Source organism: Ostrea edulis, chromosome 8 (assembly GCF_947568905.1).
Source record: "Ostrea edulis chromosome 8, xbOstEdul1.1, whole genome shotgun sequence".
Classification (NCBI taxonomy): Eukaryota; Metazoa; Mollusca; class Bivalvia; order Ostreida; family Ostreidae; genus Ostrea; species Ostrea edulis.
The window spans coordinates 35,245,090-35,272,118 of NC_079171.1; the positions used below are offsets into that span (position 1 = coordinate 35,245,090).

Here is a 27,029-nt window from a genome sequence, read left to right on the forward strand (position 1 = left end):
ATGTGTAAATACAAGCTTTAACCGGGTTGCTGATTGTAAGGCTGTTCTTTCCACATTGATTTTGACTACGGACTACTCCGTTTACTTGATGAAGATATGGGTCTCAGGGTGGATGGGAACGGTCGACAGATAATGTCTTGGCACCTGATCTCACCTCAAATGTGCTGCAACCCTGGGACGATATTTGCTCTTCTCTTAGATTTGAATTTCTTATAGGATTTATAAAATTGGTTATTGTTTAATATCTTCACCTCATTAATTATGCAATGTTCTATAACATCCAGAAAACACATGAAAGCATGAACATGAATGTAAAGTCGAGAGGAACAACTTAACAAGAGTCCCATGGGCCACATCGCCCACCTTGACCCATATTTGAAGACGTTCCATAGATATATATGCATCTAAAACCGTAGTCCCTATTGTGGCCCCAACCTACCCCTGGATACCATGTTTTCTACAAACTTGAATATATGTTAGAAAGGTTTCATATAAATGTCAACTTCTTTGGCTCAATGGTTCTTGAGAAGGAGATTTTTCAAGATTTCCCCATTATAGTTGTATGTAAAACTTTGATCCCCTATTGTCGCCTCATCTTACTTCCGGGGGTCATAATTTTAACAAACTTGAATTTGCACTATGTCGTTAAGCTTTCATGTAAATGTCAGTTCTTCTTGCCCATCGGACTAATTTGATAAGAAAAAGCTCACTTGAGCGTTCAACTCAGGTGAGCTAAAAAGACAGTTAAAGTTGGTTGTTATTTATCTATGAAGACACATAAATGATGAATAGACAAGTGCAAATAACGAACAGCGACCAATCTTATAATCCTTCAAAAAGACCCAGTGATGGCTTGTATTTGCAAATTAAATTATAACGATCACAAAATTTGCAAAATGCTGACTTTATATGAAACTGTTGAAACCACTGTAGAATAAAGTTATTTGTCAGTACCCTGTTTGGATTCTTTTAATTGGTCATTAGCCAAACATCGCATAATAGTCGATAGACAGACACACCATTTGCAGGTGATAGTGGAATATTGCTACACATATTTGGAAAGTCAATGATGGACAAGCTGTAATCACCTCGTTTGTCATAAAGTTATATTGCTAGTTTACCGTTGACATCTACATACAATGGAATATTCAAATATAAAGCAGATATGGAAGACACGGTCATATCATTGTTCGAGTTCCCTTGGATATCTCCGATCGAGATATAGATGAAAATGAGTATTGTTGATAAACTGATCAAAAAAGAAACGTACAGTATAATTTTATATTCATTTTAAAACATAATCATTATCAGTTCAAGGACACCTAGTTTCAACAATTGGTTTACATCCCACGAGCACTAATGACAGCTTCACATTCCCTTCTCATTAGCGCAATTAAATCTCTCAAAACAGCTTGAGCCAGTTGTAGAATCTGAGGCTGCAGTTGTGTCTATCCAGTTCGTCTCGTGTTCGATAGGGTTTGAATGAGTTATCTGTTTGACCAAAGAAGATCTTAAATAGCCGACGTACTTTAAACAGTTTCTACCTTATTCCCTACCAGAACTTTTACTGCTTCAATGATTAGAATAATTGAAAATTTTGGCGCATTGCCAAATAAACCGCTAATATTACCACCATGCTATGCATTGAATGTTTTGATGTTCTGAGAACTATACCCATCATGTTTTGGAAAACAATCCTCAAACACTCGTTAATTTTTAAAGAACAAAATGAAGGAAATGTATACTTACACATCCTGTTTCAATAAGTTGTTTAGCGCCATCATAATATTTTTTCTTCAGAAGTGCGAAAAAGATTAAACCGAATAGGTCAGAGATTTTCACATGCAATCTTCCTCCTGTGAAAGAGCGTACGGTCTAATAAGTTTTATAGCAAAGACACCTCTCAGTATAAGATACAAGTAAAATATTTTGTAAGGTGAATTCATAAGCTGTTGACGTCATGAGATTATTTTGATTCTGTATTATACTCATAATAGATCATTCATAAATCCATTACTACTAAACATACATTGTCTACCCATTTACTTTCAATTTACTAGCATTTATATATATATATATATATATATATATATATATATATATATATATATTCATATTCATGATGTGAAAGGTGAAGATAACGAACAGTGATCAATCTCATAACTTCTATAAGCAATACAAAATAGATAGTGGACAAACACGGACCCCTGGATACACCAGAGATGGGACCAGATGCGTAGGAGGAGTAAGCATCCCCTGTCGACCGGTCACACCCGCCGTGAGCCCTATATCCTGGTCAGGTATCAGATAAACGGAGTTATCCATGGTCAAAATCAGTGTGTCAAGAACGGCCTAATAATCGGTATGAAACATGTCCGACAGCATTTGACTCAATGATAGGTTGTATTGACGAACTAGATCGTTATAATGCCATAGAATTTGCGAAATGCTGATTTCAATCGAGACTGTTGAAAGCCCTCTACCATTAACTTCTTTGTCATTAGCTTGCCATGATTTAAAAACTGAGTATACGCAGAATAATCTCTTGCGTATCGAATCAGTTGAGAGATATAAACATCATGTGCAGGTGATAATGGAATATTGCTACATAAATATGGGAAGTTGGCGACGGAGAAGCTTAAATCATCCCGTTTGTCATACAGTTGAGTTGTCAGTTTGCCGTTAATGTCTACTTTCAATACAATATCTAAATATAAAGCAGAAGTGGACGACTATGTGGTGTCTTTTATTTCGAGCTTACAAGCATATATCGAATTAACATATGAATAAAGGTTATTGTTGATATACAAAACGTCGTCAACATATCTAAATGTCGAATTGATATATTGAAATGACATTATGTTACCCATATTTGTGCCGCAATACCCCTTTACCATCTGCATATGTTATTTTTATTTCTAAACAATAAACAAGACCATGTTCTCCGTACCACCAATTTTTAAATCGAGGCAGGGAACTAACAAATAAAATAATGTTATATGGGTTTCTACAGTTGGGTTTTAAAGTGACCAATACAAAAATTATATGGTTGTTATAACGATCAAATTTACAAACACATCCTGTTATTAGTTTGAAAGTTTCATATGAATACAATGTTAAGCCTTTCTTTACATGTCTGTTTGCCTGATGGGGATGTAAAGATCACGATGATTGTGACCGGTCAATGGGGGGAGGGGGGAGGTGCTTATTCCTCCTAAGCACCTGATACAATCTCTTTTATTTCCAAAGGATCCTGTTTGTCCTACTCTTCATTTTATATTCTATAGAGGAATAATGAAATTGATCACTGTTCGTTACCCGCCAGGAACCCTACATCCGCATCATTGATTGTATGTTCCTCTCAAGGTGAAGGGCTGCAAAATTTAGGCCTATGCTCGGCGCTTATGGCCAGTGAGCAGGGAGGGATCTTTATCGTGCCACACCTGCTGTGACACGGGACCTCGGTTTTTCCGGTCTCATCCGAAGAACCGCCAATTTAGTCGCCTCTTACGACAAGCAAGGGGGTACTGAGGACCTATTCTAACTCGGATCCCCACGGGACATCCGGATCAAGTAAAAGGAGTAATCTGTGGTTGAGATAAGTATGGTTGTATACTGTATATTGTTTAACATCTCTCTCCCTCTCAAGAATATTTTACTCATATGGAGACGTCACCATTACCGGTGAAGGGCTACAGAATTTAGGCCTTACGACCTTTGAGCAGGGAGTATTTATCGTGTCACACCTGCTGTGACACGGGACCTCGCTTTTTGCGGTCTCATCCGTAGGACCGTCCCATGTAGTCACTTCTTACGAAAAGGAAGTGATATTGATGACCTATTCTAACCCGGATCCCCACAAGACGAGATATGTATGCAAATAACGGTCTAAAAGTTAGTATGTAAAACGCCAGACAGCATTGGATTTAATGGCAAGTTGTAATTGTTATTTGTAATTGTAAATTAAATCATTATCATAGAATCTGCGAAATGCTAGCATTAAACGAGACTGTTGAGATCACAGTAATGTAAAACTTGTACGGTACCAATTTTGATGCACCAGATGCGCATTTCGACAAATAATGTCTCTTCAGTGATGCTCAACCGAAATGTTTGAAATCCGAAATAACTATGAAGTTTTAGATCTAAATATAGCCAAAAACAGCGTGCCAAACAAGTGGAGCCAAGTTCGTCCAAGGATAAGAGCTATGCATGAGGGAGATAATCCTTAATTTTGAAATTAATTTCTAAATTTTATAACAGCAATTAAATATACATCCGTATTTTCAAGCTAGTAACGAAGTACTTAGCTACTGGGCTGTAGAGACCCTCGGGGACTAACAGTCCACCAGCAGAGGCCTCGACCCAGGGGTCATAATGTAAAACTTATACGGTATCAATTTTGATGCACCAGATGCGCATTTCGACAAATAATGTCTCTTCAGTGATGCTCAACCGAAATGTTTGAAATCCGAAATAACTATGAAGTTTTAGATCTAAATCCGTGAAAAGTCTTTCTTCATTTCAAATTTGATCAGAAGCAGAACACGCTCTCGCGTGTCACATCAGTTAAGATACAAAAATAGCATATGTACTGTATGTGATAATGAGATATTGCCACATGTATGGGACATTGATGATGGAGAAATTAAAGTCACTACGTTTGTCCTTGTTAATTGTAAGTGTGCCATTAAAAATATGTTTGATAGATATCCAAATATAAAGTAACCTGATTTCGCATCCACCTCGTCCTCCTCCTCATCTTCCTCCTCATCTTCTTCCTCAACATCTAAAATATGGAATAAATATTTATGATACCATTGCTAAGATATATCGTTCATTGTATTTTGTAAAAACAAAAATATATTGTACTGTTTTCCTTATATGTGTTGAAGTTCCAAAGATGAAAACTAACATGTGTTTAAATGGACAGTTAAGGTAATTTTGTCAAAATATTTTCAAAGATTCAAATTCATTCCTATTGACTCATACCAGTCATACGCTGTAAAATAGATCAATTTTATGGCTGTATATCCCAATTTAAAATTATTGTAATTTTCAATTTATATCCCCTGCATTTTGCTTTCTGAACAAAAATTCATTTTCTGCTACACAAGTTGGCTCCTAGTGCAACTTTTGTCAAGCATGCAGTGAATTCAAATTTGAAAAATATCATTCATGCAAGGCGAAGATGACGAACAGTGATCAATCTCAAAACTCCTATAAGCAATACAAAATAGATAGTTGGGCAAACACGGACCCCTGGACAGACCAGACGTGATATCAGGTGCCTAGGAGGAGTAAACATCCCCTGTTGACCGGTCACACCCGCCGTGAGCCCTATATCCTGATCAGGTAAACGGAGTTATCGATTGTCAACATCAGTGTGCCAAGAACGGCTTAACAATCGGTATGAAACACGCCAGACAGCATTTGACCCAATGATAGGTTGTATTGACGAACTAGATCGTTATAAGGACTATATAATTTGCGAAATGCTGACTTCAATCGAGACTGTTGAAATCCCTGTACCATCAACTTGTTTGTCAGTAGCTTACCTCGATTTAAAAACTGACTATACGCAGAACAAGCTCTTACATATCGAATCAGTTGAGATATATTAACACCATATGCAGGCGATAATGGAATATTGCTACATAAATATGGGAAGTTGACGATGGAGAAGCTGAGATCATCCCGTTTGTCATACAGTTGAGTTGTCAGTTTGCCGTTAATGTCTACTTTCAATAAAATATCTAAGTATGAAGCAGAAGTGGACGACTCTGTGGTGTCCTTTATTTCGAGCTCACAGGGATATATCAAATCGACATATGAATGAAAGCTATCATTGTTAATAGACAAAACGTCATAGATATATCTAAATGTCGAATTGAAGGTCACGGCGAGATATTTTTTCTTCTCGCGTAAAAGTTTTTGAATAAATTCTGCTTCATGTGAATATAGAAACAGGTCAGCCGTTTTATCTTTTTTTAAATCTTTTTTTTAACATATTAGAAAGGAATAATTTTATTTGGGGTGAGAAAAAAATCCCCAAAATGAGCTTTACTGTCACTTTAAGAGTTTGCTTCAACCAGTCTACTTTAATCGTCCCTATTGAATTAAATAATATGAAAAGAAATGAACTATAGTTAAAACCTCCATTTCAGGAGTTTGATCTAATAAATTCCTCAATTTTGGGGGTTAAAATTATTCACAGAAGTATATAACAAATGATCTCGAAGTTTCATTCTAGATTTTCCTTCTTCTAATTTTGTTTCCAATAGGTAAATTACTAAAGCCCACGGATTAGTGATTTTTACGTTAACGCATTGATTGTATGCTTCAGTGCATTAATTGTTTGATTGTCAGTGAAATTAGAATGCTGGCAATAAAGGTCACTTTAATAGGTGGTATTTTAAGGATATAGCATGGAGCACGAAATGAATTATGTATACGTTATGTAAAGACAAAAAAGCTTGCACACGTACATGTATGTTAAAACAAATACGTCAGATACATCAATACACGCTCATACCCCTGGTTCTACACCGTTAAATTATTTTGTCAATTTGAACACGAAATGTTTTGTGCTTTATTCAGCCATGCATTGGTAATATGACGCAATGTTCAGCTAAAGTATAACCACTAAACATACAAATTATTACGATTTCGAAACAGAAATATGAGTAATCAACGTCTCTGAGATATTTTGATATCAACGGGTTGAGACGAAATACCATGACTTTAAATATATGTTTAGCTCACGATCATAGTGCATGAGTTTCTCTATCGTGTCAACGTCTACCGTGACAATGGAATGCAATAACATGATATCAGGATTTAAACCAACGAACTCTGGGCCAGGACGTTAAGACTTTTGCCATTAATCCACCGCGATCGATGATCTTTTTTTCTTTTTTTTTAAATCTACCTGTTCCTTTCTCTTTCCATGTCGGTATGACATAAGCCGATTTGGTCTTCAATTCCAACTCCTTCCACAGCCCATTCTTGAAATCTTCAGTCATTTTCTAAAATATAGTATCATTATTGCATCCCTAAAGAACTTCCAACAAACGTTTAAATATTTCATCTCGCATAAAAAGAAATTACTGCATGGAAAATAATATCTATACGCACCTCTTCAAAAATAAATTCAATTGATCGGTGATTGAAAGATTTTTTGATGAACTGTTTTGGTATTTTCCACTTTCCTGTTCTCAGTAAATACATCGACAATGCATTTGGGTAAACGTGACTGTTTTCTCCCTGTAGAAAAAAGACAAAATAACAGAACATATCTTTCAGTGAATCAAAACATCTTCCTGCGAACCAAATCTTATAACATGTGTCACTTACAAAGATGTCGTTTTCCCTGTCAGAGCTCTTATTCATGTATACTGAAAGTAAAAAGAGCAATTGCAATATGAACATAGTGAACATCAATCTCATAACCCCTATAAAGAATAAATCCAATTCAAAATTAGATATTTTATTGAAAATGAATATTAAATGCAAATTAATAACTCAGCTTTATGACAAACTGGATGATTTAGCAATATTCCATTATCACCTACAGATGGTGTTTATATCTCTTAACCGATTCGATACACAAGGACTTGTCCCGCTTAAGATTAGTTTTTAAATCAAGGCAGGCTACTGACCAACAACTTGATAGTGTAGAGATTTCAACAGTCTTGTTTCAAGACAGCATTTCGCCAATACGGAACTTTCGGGATGTGCCGAAACACAAAATTACACTTGACGTTTATACACTGCAGTCACGTGATAGTAAGTAATTCCAGGGCAAAGTTGACATCGATATAATTGGTGTTGCGCTAGCAGTAAAGAGCTATGCGCAGTCCCACGATGGCGATCCAAGTCAATACAATTGATGTTTAGTACCTGGGTGTATATTAGATGGAAGGAAAAAGGCGCATTTAAACGCGTATCCTTGGATGTTTTACCGATATCCTCAAAATATTCCCTAATTTTGTTTTCCTCGCCAACTGGCATAATTTAATCAAGTGCATTTTCCTATAAATGGTTGTACTTGTAGTGATTCCCTTCTTTGAAAAATAGCATTTTAATACAGTAATTTGATAGCAATTGAAGTATTCCATGCTTGTTTACTTAGTTGTTATTGCAATCCGTAAGTGCCATGCCCTACAAATCATGTCCAACGCGCGATAAAAGTCAGAGTGGATCCATATCTCAAAAGTACCATATTATATGGTCGTTATAACGATTTAGTTTGCCAATACAAGCTATCGTTTGGTCAAATGCTGTCTGACGTGGTTCATACCGATTGTTAGGCCGTTCGTGAAAGTATATATATATATATATATATATATTTGTGCCGTTGTATCCGATTCATTGGGCCAGGACTTGCTTAGCAATTAAATTGAAAATTATATATAATTATAATTGATAAATATAATGATGTATAATGATTGTTATTTATTCATATTGTTTGACGACTTTATCGACATGTCCAGATGAAGTATAATTGGAAGAGGAAAAAGACCATGTATGTGGAATATGAATAGGACGATCTATATATCGGAATTGTAGAGTCTATTTGTAAGCAGAAAAGTGTGAATGAAATTGTAGAAGTATATTTGCAGGAAATTTGAACTTCAAATATGCTGGGATACAAGACTGAACTTTTTTGACGAAGAATAGTGCTGGTTTTCACAGTATTTATTCTTCTGTTAGTAATTTAAGCTTAAGGAACTAACAGCATGATTCGGAAGCATTGGCATTATAACCCGAGGTGGTATAAAGAGCATGTGATTGGCAACATCCATATTCATAGAATTCAATTCATATTTTGTATTAAGAAATCTACCTATTGACTATCATTGGCTTCATCACATAACGAATTTAAAATTTTCAAAGGAACAGAGTAAAGTTTAGTGCGAATATGATGTGGACCTAATTGTCTGTTGGTGTCAGGTAAATATGAATCAATACTTGGTCTTTTGTATGAACGATGTCCATGACTGCGTTTCTGTCTTTGAGCATTTGAAAAGAGTCCTATCACATTCAAGTGAATTAAGTGAGATATCATGTATGTGATTAACTAAAATAAATGTATAAAAATTAAATAATAAAATTAAATAAAAATGTGTTTCAAAAATATATAATTTGCTATAAAACACACCAGTTTTAGTAGTATTTCATGCCTTTTTCTATGTATTGTTCTTTGTTTAATTTTGTTTTTATTAGCTCACCTGAACGGAAGGTTCAAGTGAGCTTTTCTGATCGCTTTTTGTCCGTCGTCTGTCTGTCTGTCCGTCCGTCCGTCTGTCTGTCCGTCTGTCTGTCTGTCCGTCTGTCTGTCTGTCCGTCTGTCTGTTAAACTGTTCACATTTTCGACTCCTCCAGAACCACTGGGCCAATTTCAACCAAACATGGCCAAAAGCATCCTTGGGTGAAGGGCTTTCAAGTTTGTTCAAATGAAGGGCCATGTCCCTTTCAAAGGGGAGATAATCACAAAAATGCAAAAATAGGGTGGGGTCATTTAAAAATCTTCTTCTCAAGAACCACTTGGCCAGAAGAGCTGAAATTTACCTGAAAGCTTCCTGACATATTGCAGATTCAAGTTTGTTCAAATCATGGCCCCCGGTGGTAGGATGGGGTCACAAGGGGGATCAAAGTTTTACATACAAATATATAGGGAAAAACTTTAAAAATCTTCTTCTCAAGAACCACTAAGCCAGAAAAGCTGAGATTTACATGAAAGCTTCCTGACATAATGCAGATTCAAGTTTGTTCAAATCATGGGCCCCTGGGGTTGGATTGAGCCACAATAGGGAATCAAAGTTTAACATACAAATAAATAGGAAAATCTTTAAAAATCTTCTTCTCAAGAACCACTGAGTCAGAAAAGCTGATCTTTACATGAAAACTTTCTGACATAGTGCAGATTCAAGTTTGTTCAAATCATGGCCCCCGGTGGTAGGATGGGGTCACAAGGGGGATCAAAGTTTTACATACAAATATATAGGGAAAAACTTTTAAAATCTTCTTCTCAAGAACCACTAAGCCAGAAAAGCTGAGATTTACATGAAAGCTTCCTGACATAATGCAAATTCAAGTTTGTTCAAATCATGGGCCCCTGGGGTTGGATTGAGCCACAATAGGGGATCAAAGTTTAACATACAAATAAATAGGAAAATCTTTAAAAATCTTCTTCTCAAGAACCACTGAGTCAGAAAAGCTGATTTTTACATGAAAACTTTCTGACATAGTGCAGATTCAAGTTTGTTCAAATCATGGCCCCCGGGGATAGGATGGGGCCACAAGGGAGAATCAAAGTTTTACATACAAATATATAGTTAAAATCTTTTTTTCAATAACCACTGAGTCAGAAAAGCTGATATTTACAAGAAAACTTTCTAACATAGTGCAGATTCAAGTTTGTTCAAATCATGGCCCCCGTGGGGTAGGATGGGGCCACAAGTGGGGGGGGGGTCAAAGGTTTACATACAAATATAGGAAAAAGCTTTAAAAATCTTCTTCTCAATAACCATTGGGCCAAAGAAGTTGACATTTACATGAAAGCTTTTTGACATAGTGTAGATTCAAGTTTGCAAAGGGTAGTTTTGGGCCATAATAGGGACTAAGGTTTTACATGCAAATATATATGGAAAGTCTTCAGATATGGGTTAATGTGATTCAGGTAAGCGATGTGACCCATGGTCCTCTTGTTGTTTTACATGTAAAGCGCTTTAGGATAATTCTTTTAATTAGATAAAGCGCGATATAAATGTATAGTAATGTAAAACTTGTACGGTACCAATTTTGATGCACCAATAATAATCATCATCATCATCATTTGAAGATCACTGTACCTCCAATCAGCAAATAGGAAATCAGTGCAGCGACGTTTTCAAGCTCAGGTATATCATCGAGTCGAGTAATTTCATCATCGATGTCATCTTTGAAATAGCATCCGGTGTCATAATCTTTAATGCACATATTGGTGACCTTCCATGGAGCTTTCAAGTCAATTTTATGTTCCATAGCTTTCACGCAGAAAAAGTCGTCTTTCATTGTCAATACGTATACATCACGTGATTTTTTCTGTAAAAAAGATAAAACAAGTGGTTCATCGGCGACATCGCTTATCTGAGACACCTTGGTCCCAGTTTTTCAGCTTTCCTGATATTCTTTTTTGAAAAGCATGCCCTCATATTGTGACCCCAATTTAGCCTCAAAATGTCACGACAGCTCAACACACAGCATCGAAATTACTTAACAACTAAAAACTTACTGTTTTAGAAAAAATGTCAAGTTCATGGGTCAAAGATCATAGTATAAATAATAATACCTTGCAATAGAATCCTTACAATAATCCTAAATGGTTCAGGAATTATTGAATAGGAAAAAGTTTTCTTAAAAGTAAGTCATATTCCAATGTCAAGGTCACAAGGTTTAATTCATATTGTGCTATAAGAAATACACATGAAATATGAGATTCATATAACTCACCACTTGAAACTTGCGAGCAAGGTTAGAGCTCCGAGCAGACAGACAGGACAAAAGCGATATACATCCATGTGGAGACATATGCATTTAAATACGATAAGTCTGACCTTAGTACTCTTGAACGCATTTTTTAAAAAAAATAAGTTTCAGTACATTACGATCCCGTGGGGATCCGGGTTAGAATAAATTCTCAGTACCCCTTGCTTGTCGTAAAAGGCGACTAAATGGGGCGGTCCTTCAGATAAAACCGGAAAAACCGAGGCCCCGTTTCCCGCAGGTGTGACACGATAAAGATCCATCCCTGCTCAATGACCATAAGCGCCTAGCAATGGCCTAAATTTTGCAGCCCTTCACCGGCATTGGTGACGTCTCAATATGGCTGAAATATTCTCGCGAGTGACGTTAAACAGTATAGAATCAATCTGTATATCATGTACCCCGGAGCGTAATACAAGTATTCAATAATTTTGTCTTATTTAGACATACATCTCAATTGTAAAGTCGGTTATTGTAATTTGTTTTGTTTATTCATCTAAGAAATCGCAATGGTAACCTGGAAACTGACGACTGGTATTTTGTTCTTGGAGGCATTCTCAAGAACGTCTGTGTGGATAACTCCGTTCCGTAGTGAAATAAAAACCGGCAATGGAACTCTGCCACTTACATCTGCATAACAGAGAAAAGTGTTATGGACATTTGACAACATGCATGCGTTTTGTCGATTGCTAATTTTTAACAATATTTATTGAAATCAAAAACGTACAACATTAAGTAGTTTGTATGCAAGGTGAAGATAACGAACAGTGATCAATCTCATAACTCCTACAAGCAATACAAAATAGATAGTTGGGCAAACACGGACCCCTGGACACACCAGAGCAAGATCATGTAATATGATTTTACTTTGATGTAATGGTACAGAATTTGTAGTGAAACGTCCTATCAAAAACTCTAAATTAAAAGGTAAAGATAACGAACAATGATCAACCTCATAAATCCTATAAGGAATACAAAAGTAAGAGTTGGGCGAAACGGGTCCCTGAATATACCAGAGGTGGGATCAGGTGCCTGGAGGGAGAAAGCATACTTGTCGACCGGTCGCACCGGCCAAGAGTTCTATATTCTATTGGGGAAATATTATGCTGCAAAGAATAACCTCAATTGGTATGAAACACTTCAGACAACATTTTACGAAATGACAGGTTGTATTGGTAAATTAGATTGTTATAACCATAACATCGTGGCATTTGTTGTGGCACATTTCCTCCTTCATGGCAGTTAATCCTGAGACTTGATAGAAAATTTACTGGATCCAGTAATGTATCTCTGTAACGGTCTTTCTGAAGTTAAGGTAACCTTGTATAGGTACAGTGACATTTATCCATTCGCCCCATGACCGGTCATCAGGGAATGCTTACTCCTCCTAGGCAGCTGATCTTACCTCTGGTGTGTCCAGGGGTCCATGTTTGCCTAACTATCTATTTTGTATTGCTTATAGGAGTTATGAAATTGATCACTGTTCGTTATATTCACCTTGCATTGATTGGGATATCTAATGTGTTTTAAACTAAACTTGCTTTTGAAGAATGTCATGTTGTAAAAGGGCAGTTAGAGTACAAGTATGATTACCAGATTTAGAATTAATTCAAAGTAATTTTCTTCTACAGTTGTAATAAAAAGTCAGTTGGAAGGAAAACATTTCCTAGTGTAAACTATATGATTCTTTTATCGCTTCTGGTTTGCGAAACACAGAAGGATAAATAGTGCGCACTTTTGTTTTGAAGAGTTTAATACGTCAATTTCAATATTCCTCTTATGATTTTTATCCATTTTGACAAGGCATCAAGTTCTCCTTCTTTCAAATATTATTCCATCGTGAACGGAACAGTGATTGGTCTAATAATTCCTGTATGGAATACAAAATCAAAAGTTGGGCAAACTCGGACACATGGATATAGAGGAAGTGGGGGTCCGGTGCCGAGGAGGAGAAAACATACCTTGTCGAACGATCACACTTGCCGTGATCCGTACATCTTGATCGGGCAAACAGAATAGTCCGTAGGCAAGCGAATATTTAAAGACCGACCTAACAATTGGTTTGCAACACCTTAGACAGCCTTTTACCCAATGACATATCGGTATAATCTTCGACAGAATCTATAGGAGATACGAAATTATGTCGCCAATGGAATGATCGGAGTTTAGGATTTTAAAAAAATTATTGGTTTTTTGTGTCATCACTTTCAATTACATCGACACATGCCCAGCTGTACTACAGTGTAAAGAAGTATACATTGGGTCAAACGCTGTCTGACGTGTTTCATACGGATTGTTAGGCCGTTCTTGGGACATTGATTATTTACAACGTATAACTCCATTTACCTGATCAAGATATAGGGCTCACGGCGGGAGTGACCGGTCGGCAGGGGAAGTTTACTCCTCCTAAACACCTGGTCATACCCTGGTATATCCAGGGTCCGTGTTTGCCCAACTCTCTATTTTGTGTTGCTTATAGGAGTTATGAGATTGATCATTGCTCGTTATATTCACAATTCATGTATACAATGTTCTATATATAGACACTGTAAAGCTTTTTAGTAATAAAAAAGTTTGGATGCAATAATAATAGAAGTGTATTTGTAAGAAATGTAGGTGATAATCTTGAACATGAAAAATGCTGGAATACAAGTCTGAACATTTTTATGATGGGGATGTTGCTTATCATTGTAAGTCTTGGTGTCTTGGTGTTCTGAACCACCTTAGAAATACTATATATTCCTCTACACATACATGTATATGAGTAGAAATACCTTTATAGACTTACACAGAGTGATGCGTTGAACATAATTTATATACGTACACACAGACATTCGTTGAAAATACTTTTGTTCATCCTCCTCTTCCTCCATTTCCCCTCGGACGAATTTCTTGACACCGTCTTTTACCAATTTCTGAAAGAAAAAATACACACCTTTAAAAACAGCTACGATCATATTTTTTATTTCAACTTCAGAGTACTTGTGCGTGGAATAAAAATGGCGTTTAACAAAGTAAGTTTTTGGATGGCTGATCACTAGATATGAATATTTCCGTTTTGCATGTTTGTTTAATAAGCAACTGCCTATGATATCAAAAAGTCTAGTCTTTAATTTATCGTGAGGAATAGTTGTATATAGTGTTGATAAGTCATAGGTTTTGATGTTATTGATTTGGGAAAAGGTTTGCGATTTCAAGTTTACTAAAAGTTCTTTAGATTGTTTTAGAATCCACATTTGATTAACACCACTTCTGACATATGTAGTCGCACAGTAAGTTGGAAGGTTCTCCTTCACATCTGTTAGTATTTTCGTGAGGAGCAAAGATAGGGGCTTGGTAGAGCACTTACTGGATCCAGCAATGTATCCTTGTGTGTAAGGGTTTTTATGTAGTTTAGGAATCCAGTATAGGTACGGTAACTCATATTCATTGGACCCAATGACTGGGATATTAAATGTGTCTAAAACTGAAACATGGTTTTGAAGAATGTCCTGTTTTTAGAGGGCAGTGTGAGTATAAGTACGATTACCAAAAGTGGAATTAATGCCAATTTTGTTTAAAGTACAGTTGTAATAATGAACCTTACAAACAAAGACAATGTTGTTACTAGCTTTGTCAGCTGGAACCAAGACATATTTCTCATGTAACTTATCTAACTCTTTTATCACTTCTGGTTTACTAAACACAGAAAGATAGATGGTACGTGCTTTTGTTTTCATATGTCTATATTTTAATATTCCTCTAATATTTTAACCCATTCTGACAATGTATCAACTTCTTTTTCGTATTTAACCCATCGTCTGACATAATTTTCCACAGAATTCATAATAGAGATGAAGTTATGTCGCCAATTGAAAGACCGGGGTTCTCTGTATTCAGGACCTTTTAGAATAAGTGATTTAAGGTCTTCATTTTCAACTACATCAACATCGCCAGTACTGACATGTCCAGCCGGACTATAGTTGAAAGAAGATGAAGAACAAGAACACGTTGGTGGGTTATGTATAAGATGATCTATATCTAGGCACTGTAAAGTTTGTTTATAATTAAAAAGTTTGGATGCATTAGTAGAAGTGTAGCTGAAGGAAATACAGGGTGTAGACTTGAACTTGAAATAAATTGGAATACACGACTGAACCCTTTTATGACGAAGAATGTTGCTTATGTTGACGGCATCTTATTCATCACCACCATCAGCGATACAAGGTCGATGGTTAAATGAAAGGCGAAGATAACGAACAGTGATCAATCTCGTAACACATATAAGCAATACAAAATAAATAGTTGGACAAACATTGTTTCATTTTGAAAACAAAATCTGTATGTGTTATTTTCATCTTTTTATCTAAACATGTAGTACCTGTATCGTTTCATTTGTTGTGTCTTTGTGGATGACGACTGCTTCCTCTAGAAACAGTACCTTCTCCAGTGCAAGCTGACACGGCAAACGAGATTTACCTGTCAAATAAAACCGTACATAAATTCATCAATTCATCAGCAATGATCATCGTGTGTTGAATCCCTTTTAACACAGATAATCAATGATATTCCGTTAGTAAAATCTTAATGAAATAAGAATCGTTGTTCAAATCTTTTAATAGGTACAGTTGTACTTAACGTGTCGTGTGCATCTACTCTCCTAATCTACCAATAACTCGATTATTTGTAAATTATATTTCTTTGTGCATATTAAACTTCCTCGTTTAAAGTTAGCAGTTCACAAATACCATGGTAGTAATTACTATCGAGTTTGCCAATATATACTGTCATTGGGTCAGATGCTATCTGGCGCGTTTCATACCAATTGTCAGACCGTTCTTTTTACATTGTTTTGATTAAGGATTTATCCGATTGCATGGTCAATATATAGGGCTCACGGCGGATGTGACCGGTCGACAGGGAATGTTTACTCCTCCTGCGTACCTTATCCCACTTATACTCGTATGGTATGTCCAGATGTCCAACTCTTAATTTTGTATTCGTTATAGGAGTCATGAGATTAATCACATTACGTAATATTCACCTTTTTCTAAGGACCCTTATTTGAAAAGCATTGATATATATCCATGTCATCCTAAATAATAAATGATTGGATATCGATATACCGCTGTGTGCTTTATGATACCTTGACTTCATGCTAACGTAGGACTCACAGCGGGTTTGACCGGTCGACTTGGATGCTTACTCCTCCTAGGCATATGATCCCATTTCTGGTATACCCAGGGGTCCGTGTTTGCCAAACTCTCTATTTTGTATTGCTTATGGAGTTATGAAATTGATAACTGTTCGTTATCTTCACCTTTCATATCGGAGATGGATTTTTTGTAAATATATGTAAAGAACATAATCCATAAAAGCGTTTTAAAATATTTGCTTTAAATTCTCAAAAGTTCTAATTGTGTATGTACTGATTCCATTCAACGTAAAATTTAAGTCCATGTGTTCAGAATTATGTACAATACTGGTAGTCAGCTCAATACCCCTTCATCCTAATTTGATACCGATATCATTTAACCTAAGACTTTGCATTTGCTATTGTTTCTGTTAAATTTCTAAATTTTATAAGGGTAAAACTCACAAAGGCATTTTTGAAACCCTCTATGTGTTAATGGAAGTGTAGCAGGAAATAACAATATTTTAACCCTTCAGGTCATGAGCGATGTTTTCAAATAATATGATAGATAACGATATCATTTTTCGTGGCATTTCAGGTACAATTCACTTGCATGTTCACTTGTTTCTACCAAAGCGGAAGAAGAAAACGCTTGGGGTATTTTACCAGGTCTATTTTAGAGTTGGGATATCTTAACACTCTTTGATTATAGCAAGTAAAGTTTTCAATTATTCTCTTATGTATTGCAGAATGATGAATACAGTTTGGACATTGCTAAGAAAATAATGGGAGGAAAATATTAAAAGTAATCAGAGATTGAACTCTGGACGCTTGTATTACTAGTCAAATGACCTAACCAATGAGTTAACCAATAAGCTAACAAATGAGCTAACTAGGTCATTTGAAGTATAGCAATATCACATAAAATTTATACTTATTTTGGAAATGATTCAAGAAAGGAGATTATAGCAAGTAAAGTTTTCAATTATTCTCTTATGTATTGCAGAATGTTGAATACATTTTGGACATTGCTAAGAAAATAATGGGAGAAACGATTAGAAAAACATGGCAGAAACGTAGAGAATGGTTTAGAAATCGGGAACACAAAGATGAATATACAGGAATATTTTTTTTACATTCAGCAGCAATTAAACCCCAATATAAATTCTACTGATACGAACGTGCAAACTTCCTCACGTCCTCTAGAGGTCGAAACTTGTTTTCATCATCTTCTGGTTTGTGTGCAAAAATCAAATAAAGACTGTATTTCACATCTGACGAGGATGTTGGGACATCTTTCTGATACCACAATTCTACGATGATTTTTGCCTGCAAATATACAAAACAATCCTATATGTAATTAATATTATATGATTAACCTTTTTTGTTGTGTTATGTCCCGTCCAATTTTGGACATCACTACCGTTGATAAAGTCCCATAACTGTTGATTTATGCAGGGCGCGCAGAACAATAGCAGTGAAGGGTCCACACCGTACGGAAGTCTCCCGGGACGTGCACCCCGGGTTTAAGGTCATATGCGCAAGACTTTCATTTTCCAGAGTTAAGCGTTTGACAAATAATCCATTACTGCATTTTAACGCTTTCTGGTTTGACGCAGCCAGGGTACGTGAAGGACTCAAAAATTATCTTTAGGGAGCTGTTTAACCACTAAATCATCGCAAAAAGCAATAGTATGCAATGCCTGCGTCACATGCAAGTTTTGTCTACAGGCTGTAATAAGTTACTGAAGAGACATTATTTGTCGATATGCGCATCTGGTGCATCAAAATTGGTACCGTATACGTTTTACATTATGACCCCTGAGTCGAGGCCTCTGCTGGTGGATTGTTAGTCCCCGAGGGTCTCTACAGCCCAGTACCTAAGTACTTCGTTACTAGCTTGAAAATACGGATGTATATTTAATTGCTGTTATAAAATTTAGAAATTCATTTCAAAATTAAGGATTATCTCCCTCATTCATATCTCTTATCCTTGGACGAATTTGGCTCCACTTTTTTTGGCACGCTGGTTTTGGCTATATTTAGCTCTAAAACTTCATAGTTATTTCGGATTTCAAACATTTCGGTTGAGCATCACTGAAGAGACATTATTTGTCGAAATGCGCATCTGGTGCATCAAAATTGGTACCGTATAAGTTTTACATTATGACCCCTGGGTCGAGGCCTCTGCTGGTGGATTGTTAGTCCCCGAGGGTCTCTACAGCCCAGTAGCTAAGTACTTCGTTACTAGCTTGAAAATACGGATGTATATTTAATTGCTGTTATAAAATTTAGAAATTCATTTTAAAATTAAGGATTATCTCCCTCATGCATAGCTCTTATCCTTGGACGAATTTGGCTCCACTTTTTTGGCACGCTGGTTTTGGCTATATTTAGCTCTAAAACTTCATAGTTATTTCGGATTTCAAACATTTCGGTTGAGCATCACTGAAGAGACATTATTTGTCGAAATGCACATCTGGTGCATCAAAATTGGTACCGTATAAGTTTTACATTACAAGTAATGGCAATCTGAACAACGTACAAAACACATGTACTTGGTGAACATTGTGAGATGAAAGGTGAAGATAACGAACAGTGGGAGTTGGGCAAACATGGATCCCTGGATATATCGGAGTGGAATCAGGTGACTAGGAGGAGTAAGCGTCCCCTGTCGACCGGCCACATCGGCCGTGAGCCTTGTATCTTGCCTAAGATATGTCAGGAAAAAATGAACGTCATTGTCCCTTTATAAGCAACAATGTCCTACGTTGGATATCTTAATTGAAGTGATGCAGAACTGAATAGTGATCAATCTCGGGGATCCCATTAATTATAACAGTGATGTAAACACTCACTCTATAACATAAGAGAGATCAGATGACAAGGAGGCAATATACTATGTTAGTACAATAAATATCTAAAGAAGGACCTGGCAATCAATATGAAACACGCCAGAAAGCATTTTCCAAGTGATAGCTCGTAATTGCAAATTAGGTCATTGAACGAACACATAATTTGTAAATGCTGATTTTAAACGGGATTGTTGAATCTCCGTACCAACAATTTATCTGTCAGTAACTAGTCTCAATCTAAATACTGACCATTAGCAGAACAAGCCGTTGTGTGTCAAATCGCTTGAGAGATATAAAAACTACACGGAGGTAATAATCGAATACTACTACAAACATATGGATGAGGATGGAGAATATGAAGACATTTCATTCGTCATGAAGTTTCGTTGTTAATTTGCCGTTAACAGGAAAAAAGAAGATAACGAACCGTGACCAATCCCATAACTCCTATAAGGAATACAAAATAAAGACTAGGGCAAACAAAGACCCCTGGACATACCAGAGGTGGGTCCATGTGCCTAGGAGGGGTAAACAGCCCCTGTTGACCGGTCACACCCGCCATGAGCCCTATATCTTGGTCAGGTAAATGGATTAATCCACAGTTAATAGCAGTGTGCCAAGAATGGCCTAACAAGCGGTTTGACCCAAAGGTTGGATAGGCAAATTAGATCATTACAAGGAGCATATAATTTTCGAAATGCTTACTTTAAACTATAGACTGTTGAAACTCTTGTAGCTTCTATTTCAATAAAGCGTCAAAATACAAATATCGAAGAGCATGTTGTCTTTTACTTTGAGTTCACTGGGATTGAAATATTAAAAATGAGTATTGTAAATCGGTAATTGATTGATTGATTGATTTTTAACGTCCCGTCGGGAATTTTTCACTCATACTAAGACACCATCAGCTGTATGTGAGGTACCATAAATCCATACCTATCCTTAGCGCTCAGGGCCGTAGTAGTGAGGGTTCCAACTCTTGTCAACGCCTGTCATGACCCGGCGCCTCCGTTCTAAGGTCATATCCGAAAGACTCCCGATTCTTACATTAAAATACTGAGCGTTTGGAGATGGAGCAATCACCACCTATTTTAACGTCTTAGTTTTGACTCACCCATGACATGAGTGGGGCTCAAACCCATGACCTCAAGGTTACAAAGCGAACTATCTACCACTGAGCTACCGCGACCTGTTCATATCAATAAAACGTCGTCGCTGCAATACATCTAGCTGTCAAATTGAAGATTGCACAAAAACAATTTCTTCTGAGGAAAAGGCTTTTGAATAAATTCAATTCCACATAAAAATCCCAAGGCAGGTCAGCTTATAATGGAACACAAATTGTATCCATGGGAATACCAACAGGCGTTTGATATAATTCAACACGGCTTGATACATTTGATCCGCATATTCATATAACACGGGACTTATAACACAGTCAATGTGACGTCAAATGTAGCTTCTTCTTTTTTTTTCTTACAAACTAATCAATTATCAAGAAAAGAAATAAAGGTAAAGAAACTTGACTGTTTTTAACCAAAAATGTATATGATTTATTCTAAACCTTTTGTTGTTGTTGTCTTTTTTTGAAGGAAGAAATATGTTTCAATACATATTATACAGGTGTATATATTTATGAATGAAATTTGTGAAACAATTAAAAATACATTGGAATAATCAAACTTATAAAAAATAAAAAAAAATAAATAAATATAAAAAATATAAATATAAAAAATAAGAAAAAATAAATTATATCATTTTCTATCAATCATATATTTCTTTGAGGATTGTACTGAGTGAAAACCTCTCAACGGGACGTAAAACAAATGATCTTTCAAAACTTTACAGAGCATTTATTTTCTTGACAAACCATCATGGACATGCACTTAAAGCGTTTCGGTTGAGACTTTTTTTAAAATCATGTCCACGATCAATGACAGTTAAACTATTATTTTGATTTAGACAAATTTGGTGTATCCAATGGTCCGTATTTGCTCAACTCTTCAATTTATATTCTTTGTGGGAGATTTCTCACTGTTTTTACCCTTTCATCAAAAACCTTGGAGAAGGTAGTTTTGTAAGCAAAGTGTTTGCTATCGGAATTACAATGTTTTTAAATCCAATTCCGCGTTCTTTCTTGGATATTGGAGGGGTAATAAGACTACCTACGATATACTTTAACGCCAGAGAAGAGAAATGCAGCCTGTTCAATAATCTGTGCTATTCCAGCTGGTCGAGTTGCTGGGTCGTCTACGTATGATCCATCAGGGCAGTTTGGTTCCTTGCTGACAATAGTTATTGACATAGCTCTTTGTTTGATTTATCTAACTTGGGAGTACTTATTTATGGTGTGTACATTTCTATATTGTGCCTTTCATTATGTCGTGTTCCGTGTTCCCATAGTTATTGTTACTTTATTGTGGAACTGCTTGATGAATGTATACAACACAGTTGCGTACATAAGTATTAAAAACTTACATTGCTGTCTTCGTCTTGTACTTTAACGTATCCCTGGATATCTGAAAATGGATGCCCATGGACATAAATTTTATTGCATTATATCATTATATACATAATTTATCTATCTATCTATATAAGCATTGGGAATGACAAGTCACAGTTAGCCATTTAAACCTCAAATATTTGCCGCAATCTGCGTGTTTATCAAGAGACACATGCAACACACTACTAAAAGGACAAATATTGCAAATGAGGAACACTGCTATAAGGGATACACATTTAAGAGCAGGGCAAGTACGGCGACATGACCATATGGGATCAGGTTCTTAGGAAAAGTAAGAATCCCCTGTCGACCTTTCTCACCCGCTGTGACTCCTACAACTTGATCAGATAAACGAAGTAATCCGAAGTCAAAATCAGTGTGTAAAACGGTTTGAAACATGCAATATAACATTTGATAAACTAAACCGTTATAACGACCACATGATTTGCGAAAATCTGATTTCAAGAAAGACTGTAACATCAACTTCTTTGTCAATAGCCTGCATCGATTTAAAAAAACACTTATGATACCCAGAAGACGCTCTTGTGTAATGAGTCAGTTGAGACACATAGTCAGCGATAATGGAATATTGCAACATAAATATGGGAAGTTGACATTAACAAAAATGATACAGTAATAAACCAAATTAAGGAACAATCTCTTACTGAAAATGTAAACTGGTATGTCAATACTACTTCGTCACCAGCGCATCTGATAGAGATATTCCAAAGAATACCTAACACCCGTCAATCAAATAAATTTTTACGCACGTAAGTTAAGGTGGGTTAGAGCATATGCAAATGAGAATATGAAAATAACATCACCAGAATCCTGTTATTTTTAGATCAATCAATTTACATACGCTCTTATGTCGTGAAATAGAATAATCCCAAATGGAATGTGAATTAAGTAAAGTGCACTTCATATAATGAGAGGTGAAGATAACGACCAGTGATCAATCTCACAACTCCCACAAGCAATGCAAAATAGAGAGTACGGCAAACACGGACTCCTAGATATACCGGGGATGAGATCAGGTGCCTTGGAGTAAGCATCCCCTGTCGACCGGTCACAGCCACCGTGAGCCCTAAATCTCGATCATAAGAACTGTGAATATCCAATTGACACTAAATCAATCATATACTTGCATATTTTTGAGAATTTTCGACGATTGCTCACAAAGTAGGGTGTAACTGAATATCTATTAATCCTATAGTTGCGTTAATCCTATTTGTGCCCTTTTTCAATAGCTATTTTAAGGAAAAAATACTGGGATATGCATTTTGTCAACTATCACACATGCAATACTTTAAACATTCTATATGCTATGAACTGATAAACACATTTACAGCAATAACTATATTGTGCAGCGAAATATGTGTCTTCGCATAGTAATACTGTCTGAATGTAACTCGTGTACATAGCCTTGCAACAAAGCGGTTTCTTTATGTTCCGAATCAAAAACTATAATTCATAATACATTCTAACGTCATATTCAGATTATGCCATACGATGGGCTAAACATGGAAAAGAACACTGTCAGAATGGATTAAAAGCATCAGAGGAATATTAAAATTCAGCATTAGACATATTAAAACAAAAATACGCACCATCTACCCTGTGTTTAGTAAACCAGAAGTGATAACAGAATTAAATAGGCTACATGAGGAATATGTTTTAGTTCCAGCTGACAAAGCTTGTAACAACGTTGTCTTTGTTTGTAAGGCTCATTATTACAACTGTATTTTAAACGAACTTGGCATTAATTCCACTTTTGATAATCGTACTTATACTCCAACTGCCCTTTCACAATATGAAATTCTTTAAAATCATGCTTCAGTTGTTGACATATTTAATATCCCCGTCAATGGGTTGAATGAATATGAGTTACCGTACCTATACTGAATCCCTAAATTACATAAAAACCCTTACAAAGATACATTGTTGGATCCAGTAAGTGCTCTACCAGGCCCTATCTTTACTCCTCACGAAAATATTAACAGCTATGAAGGAGAAACTTCAAACTTACTGTGCGACTGCATATGCAAGAAGTGGTGTTAATCAAATCTGGATTCTAAAAAAGTCTACAGAACTTTTAGTAAACTTGAAATCGCAAAACTTTTCCCAAATCAATAACATCAAAACCTATGACTTTTCAACACTTTACACGACTATTCCTTACGATAAATTAGATACGTTTTGACATCATAAACAGTTGCTTCTTCAGCAAAAATGGAAAACGGATATATTCATAACTAGTGGTCAGTCGTCCAAAACATTACTTTGTTAAACACCGCTCTGATTCCACGCACAAGTACTCTGAAGTTGAAATAAAAACAATTATAAGTTCCTCATTGACAATATCTTCGTAGTCTTTGGTGATCAGGTCTTCCAACAGTCTGTTGGAATTCCTATGGCCACGAATTCTGCTCCTTTGTTAGCTGACTTGTTTCTATTTTCATATGAAGCAGAATTTATTTTTTAAAAAAAACTACTACGCAAGAACAATGAAATATCTTGCTTTGGCCTTCAATTCGACATTTAAAAATATCGACGACGTTATGCCTATTAACAATAATAACTTCATCCATATGTCTATTCGATATATCCCTTTGAGCTCGATATAAAAGACACCACAAAAAAAGAGTCGTCCACTTCTGCTTCATACTTGGATATTTTATTGAAAGTAGACATTAACGGCAAACCGACAACTCAACTACATCACAAACGGGATGATTTTAGCTTCTCCATCCTCAACTTCCCATATTCATGAAGCAGTATTCCATTATCACCTGCATATGGTGTTTATATCTCTCAACTGATTGGATATGCAAGAGTTTGTTCTGCGTATAGTCAGCTTTTAAATCGAGGCAAGCTACTGACAAACCAGTTGATGGTACAGGGGTTTCAACAGTCTCGATTGAAGTCGGCATTTCGCAAATTATATGGTCATTATAACGATGTAGGTCGTCAATACAACCTATCATTGGATCAAATGCGGTCTGACGTGTTTCATATCGATTGTTAGGTCCTTCTTGGCACACTGATTTTGACTACGGATGACTGCATTTACCTGATCAGGATATATGGTTCACCGCGGGTGTAATCGGTCGACAGGGTATGCTTACTCCTCCTAGGCACCTGATCCCACGTCTGGTGTGTCCAGGGATCCGTGTTTCCCCATCTCTCTATTTTATATCGTTTATAGGAGTAATGAGATTGATCACCGTTCGTTATCTTCACTTTTCATTCAGATATGCCCTGTGAACATGACACAGCATGCAAATCTTACATGGTGATGCTCAGAGACCGTTTTAATTGATAGCATGCATTTCACAAACCTTTTTATGGAAGCAGTTATAGTTTGCTTTATCTCTTATCTAGATCTGAAATTATACCTTTTCCCAAATCAGGCAAATGGGAAGGATAATAAAAAGAGTCCTCATTGTCATTGTCGCTCAGAAAATCAGTAAACTGTCCTCTGATTTGCTGATCCTGAAATAGACATGGCTTCTTATATATAATCCAACAACACCCGATACCTACAAGTGTTAAGTGCAAATAGTGAATAAACAAGACGCCCACAGGCCTTATCGGTCACCAGAATAGTGAAAAAAATATCATTAGTTCCATGGACTATGAAATCTAGAAAAAAAAAATTCATGTTCTGAATATGTAAGCTAAATTCTAATGTTCAGCAACAGTATAAACAATATGTGTCCTTAAAACTTCACTGCCCTCAAAAGTGCATACACTAATGAAAGGCTTTAAATAATAGGTGTATTTACATTCAAACATCAAAAGATATGACTAATCCTAAAGTCATAACCCTGGGTTATGAAATTGACCATTTTTTGTACATCCTCTCCTGCTATTCCTAAGTATGCATTTATATTTTATCAGTATCAGCAAGCTTACACATACATACTATATACTAAGTTTGGCCCCACCTTGGGGTTAGAACCCTTACTTTGGAGAAAATCAAATTTTGGTAAAAGACTACCAGCTCTATCCATTTAGCACTATAAACCAAGTTTGCCTCCCCCCCCCCCCCGGTGTCAGAACCCCTACCCCGGGGATCATGAAATTTACAATTTTGATAGAGGTCTTCCTGCTCTACATCACTATGTGTTTAGTTTTTCTTACATGTGTGCGGTTCTTAAGAAGATATTTGAAAATTTGTCAAATTTGGGCAGTTTTTCCCCCGCCATTAAGGCCACAGGGGTGCAGGAATTCTGAAATTTACAATTCATGTTCTCCTTGTACCATTGATTGATTGATGCTTTCCACCACACTCAACAATTTTTCAGTTATCTGGTGGCGCCCAGTTTTTATTGGTGGAAAAGAGAACCCAGTTACAATGTACCTGGGAAGAGACCACCAGCCTTCCGGAAGTAAACTGGGAAACTATCTCACTTACCGGCGCGAGGGGGATTCGAACCCGCGCCGAACAGAGATGAGAGGCCATGAGATGCTCGAACCACTCGGCCACGGAGGTCCCTTCCTTGTTCCAAATATGTTTCATAATTGGAATCATAGTTATCAAGAAGAATTTAAAAATGATTATTGTTTACACATTTAATATCTGACCATTTTAGCCCCACCCTGATACCAAAACCCCTCCCCCTGGGATCATCAAATTTATAACTTTGGTAAAGGACTACCTGTTCTTTCGAAATATCTATTTACTTTCAATTTAGTATCAATAGCACTAAATAAAATGTTATTTAAGTGTTTTACACATTAACACTGTATACCAAGTTTGGTCCCGCCCTGGGGTCGGAACCCCCACTCCGGGGATCATGAAATTTACCATATTGGTAAAACTTCCTCCTCTCCATCACTATGCATTTAGTTTTTCTTAAATATGTGCGGTTCTAGAGAAGAAGATTTTTGAAATTGGTCAAGTTTTGGCAGTTTTGTCCAGCCCCTAGGGACCCAGAGTCCTGAAATGAACAATTGTTGTCCCACTTGTCGAAATGATGCCTCATACCAAATTTGAAAAGAATTGGACTGGTAGTTATTAAGA

The 27,029-nt window shown here is 36.4% G+C and overlaps 1 protein-coding gene across 2 annotated transcripts in view; it reads right to left on the reverse strand.

Moving 5' to 3' along the window:
• Positions 1-27,029, reverse strand: part of LOC125662453 (uncharacterized) — a 92,601-nt gene that overhangs the window by 29,157 nt on the left and 36,415 nt on the right. For both annotated transcript variants that reach the window (XM_048894679.2, XM_048894681.2), the window contains 12 exons: positions 25,399-25,495; positions 21,976-22,016; positions 17,824-17,971; positions 15,890-15,987; positions 14,354-14,444; positions 12,047-12,159; positions 10,857-11,088; positions 7,357-7,397; positions 7,138-7,266; positions 6,932-7,028; positions 4,730-4,789; positions 1,750-1,856 (listed from right to left, as the gene is read on the reverse strand). In XM_048894679.2, coding sequence (XP_048750636.2) covers positions 1,750-1,856; positions 4,730-4,789; positions 6,932-7,028; positions 7,138-7,266; positions 7,357-7,397; positions 10,857-11,088; positions 12,047-12,159; positions 14,354-14,444; positions 15,890-15,987; positions 17,824-17,971; positions 21,976-22,016; positions 25,399-25,495 — 1,254 coding nt within the window. The remainder of the gene's footprint in view (positions 1-1,749; positions 1,857-4,729; positions 4,790-6,931; positions 7,029-7,137; positions 7,267-7,356; positions 7,398-10,856; positions 11,089-12,046; positions 12,160-14,353; positions 14,445-15,889; positions 15,988-17,823; positions 17,972-21,975; positions 22,017-25,398; positions 25,496-27,029) is intronic.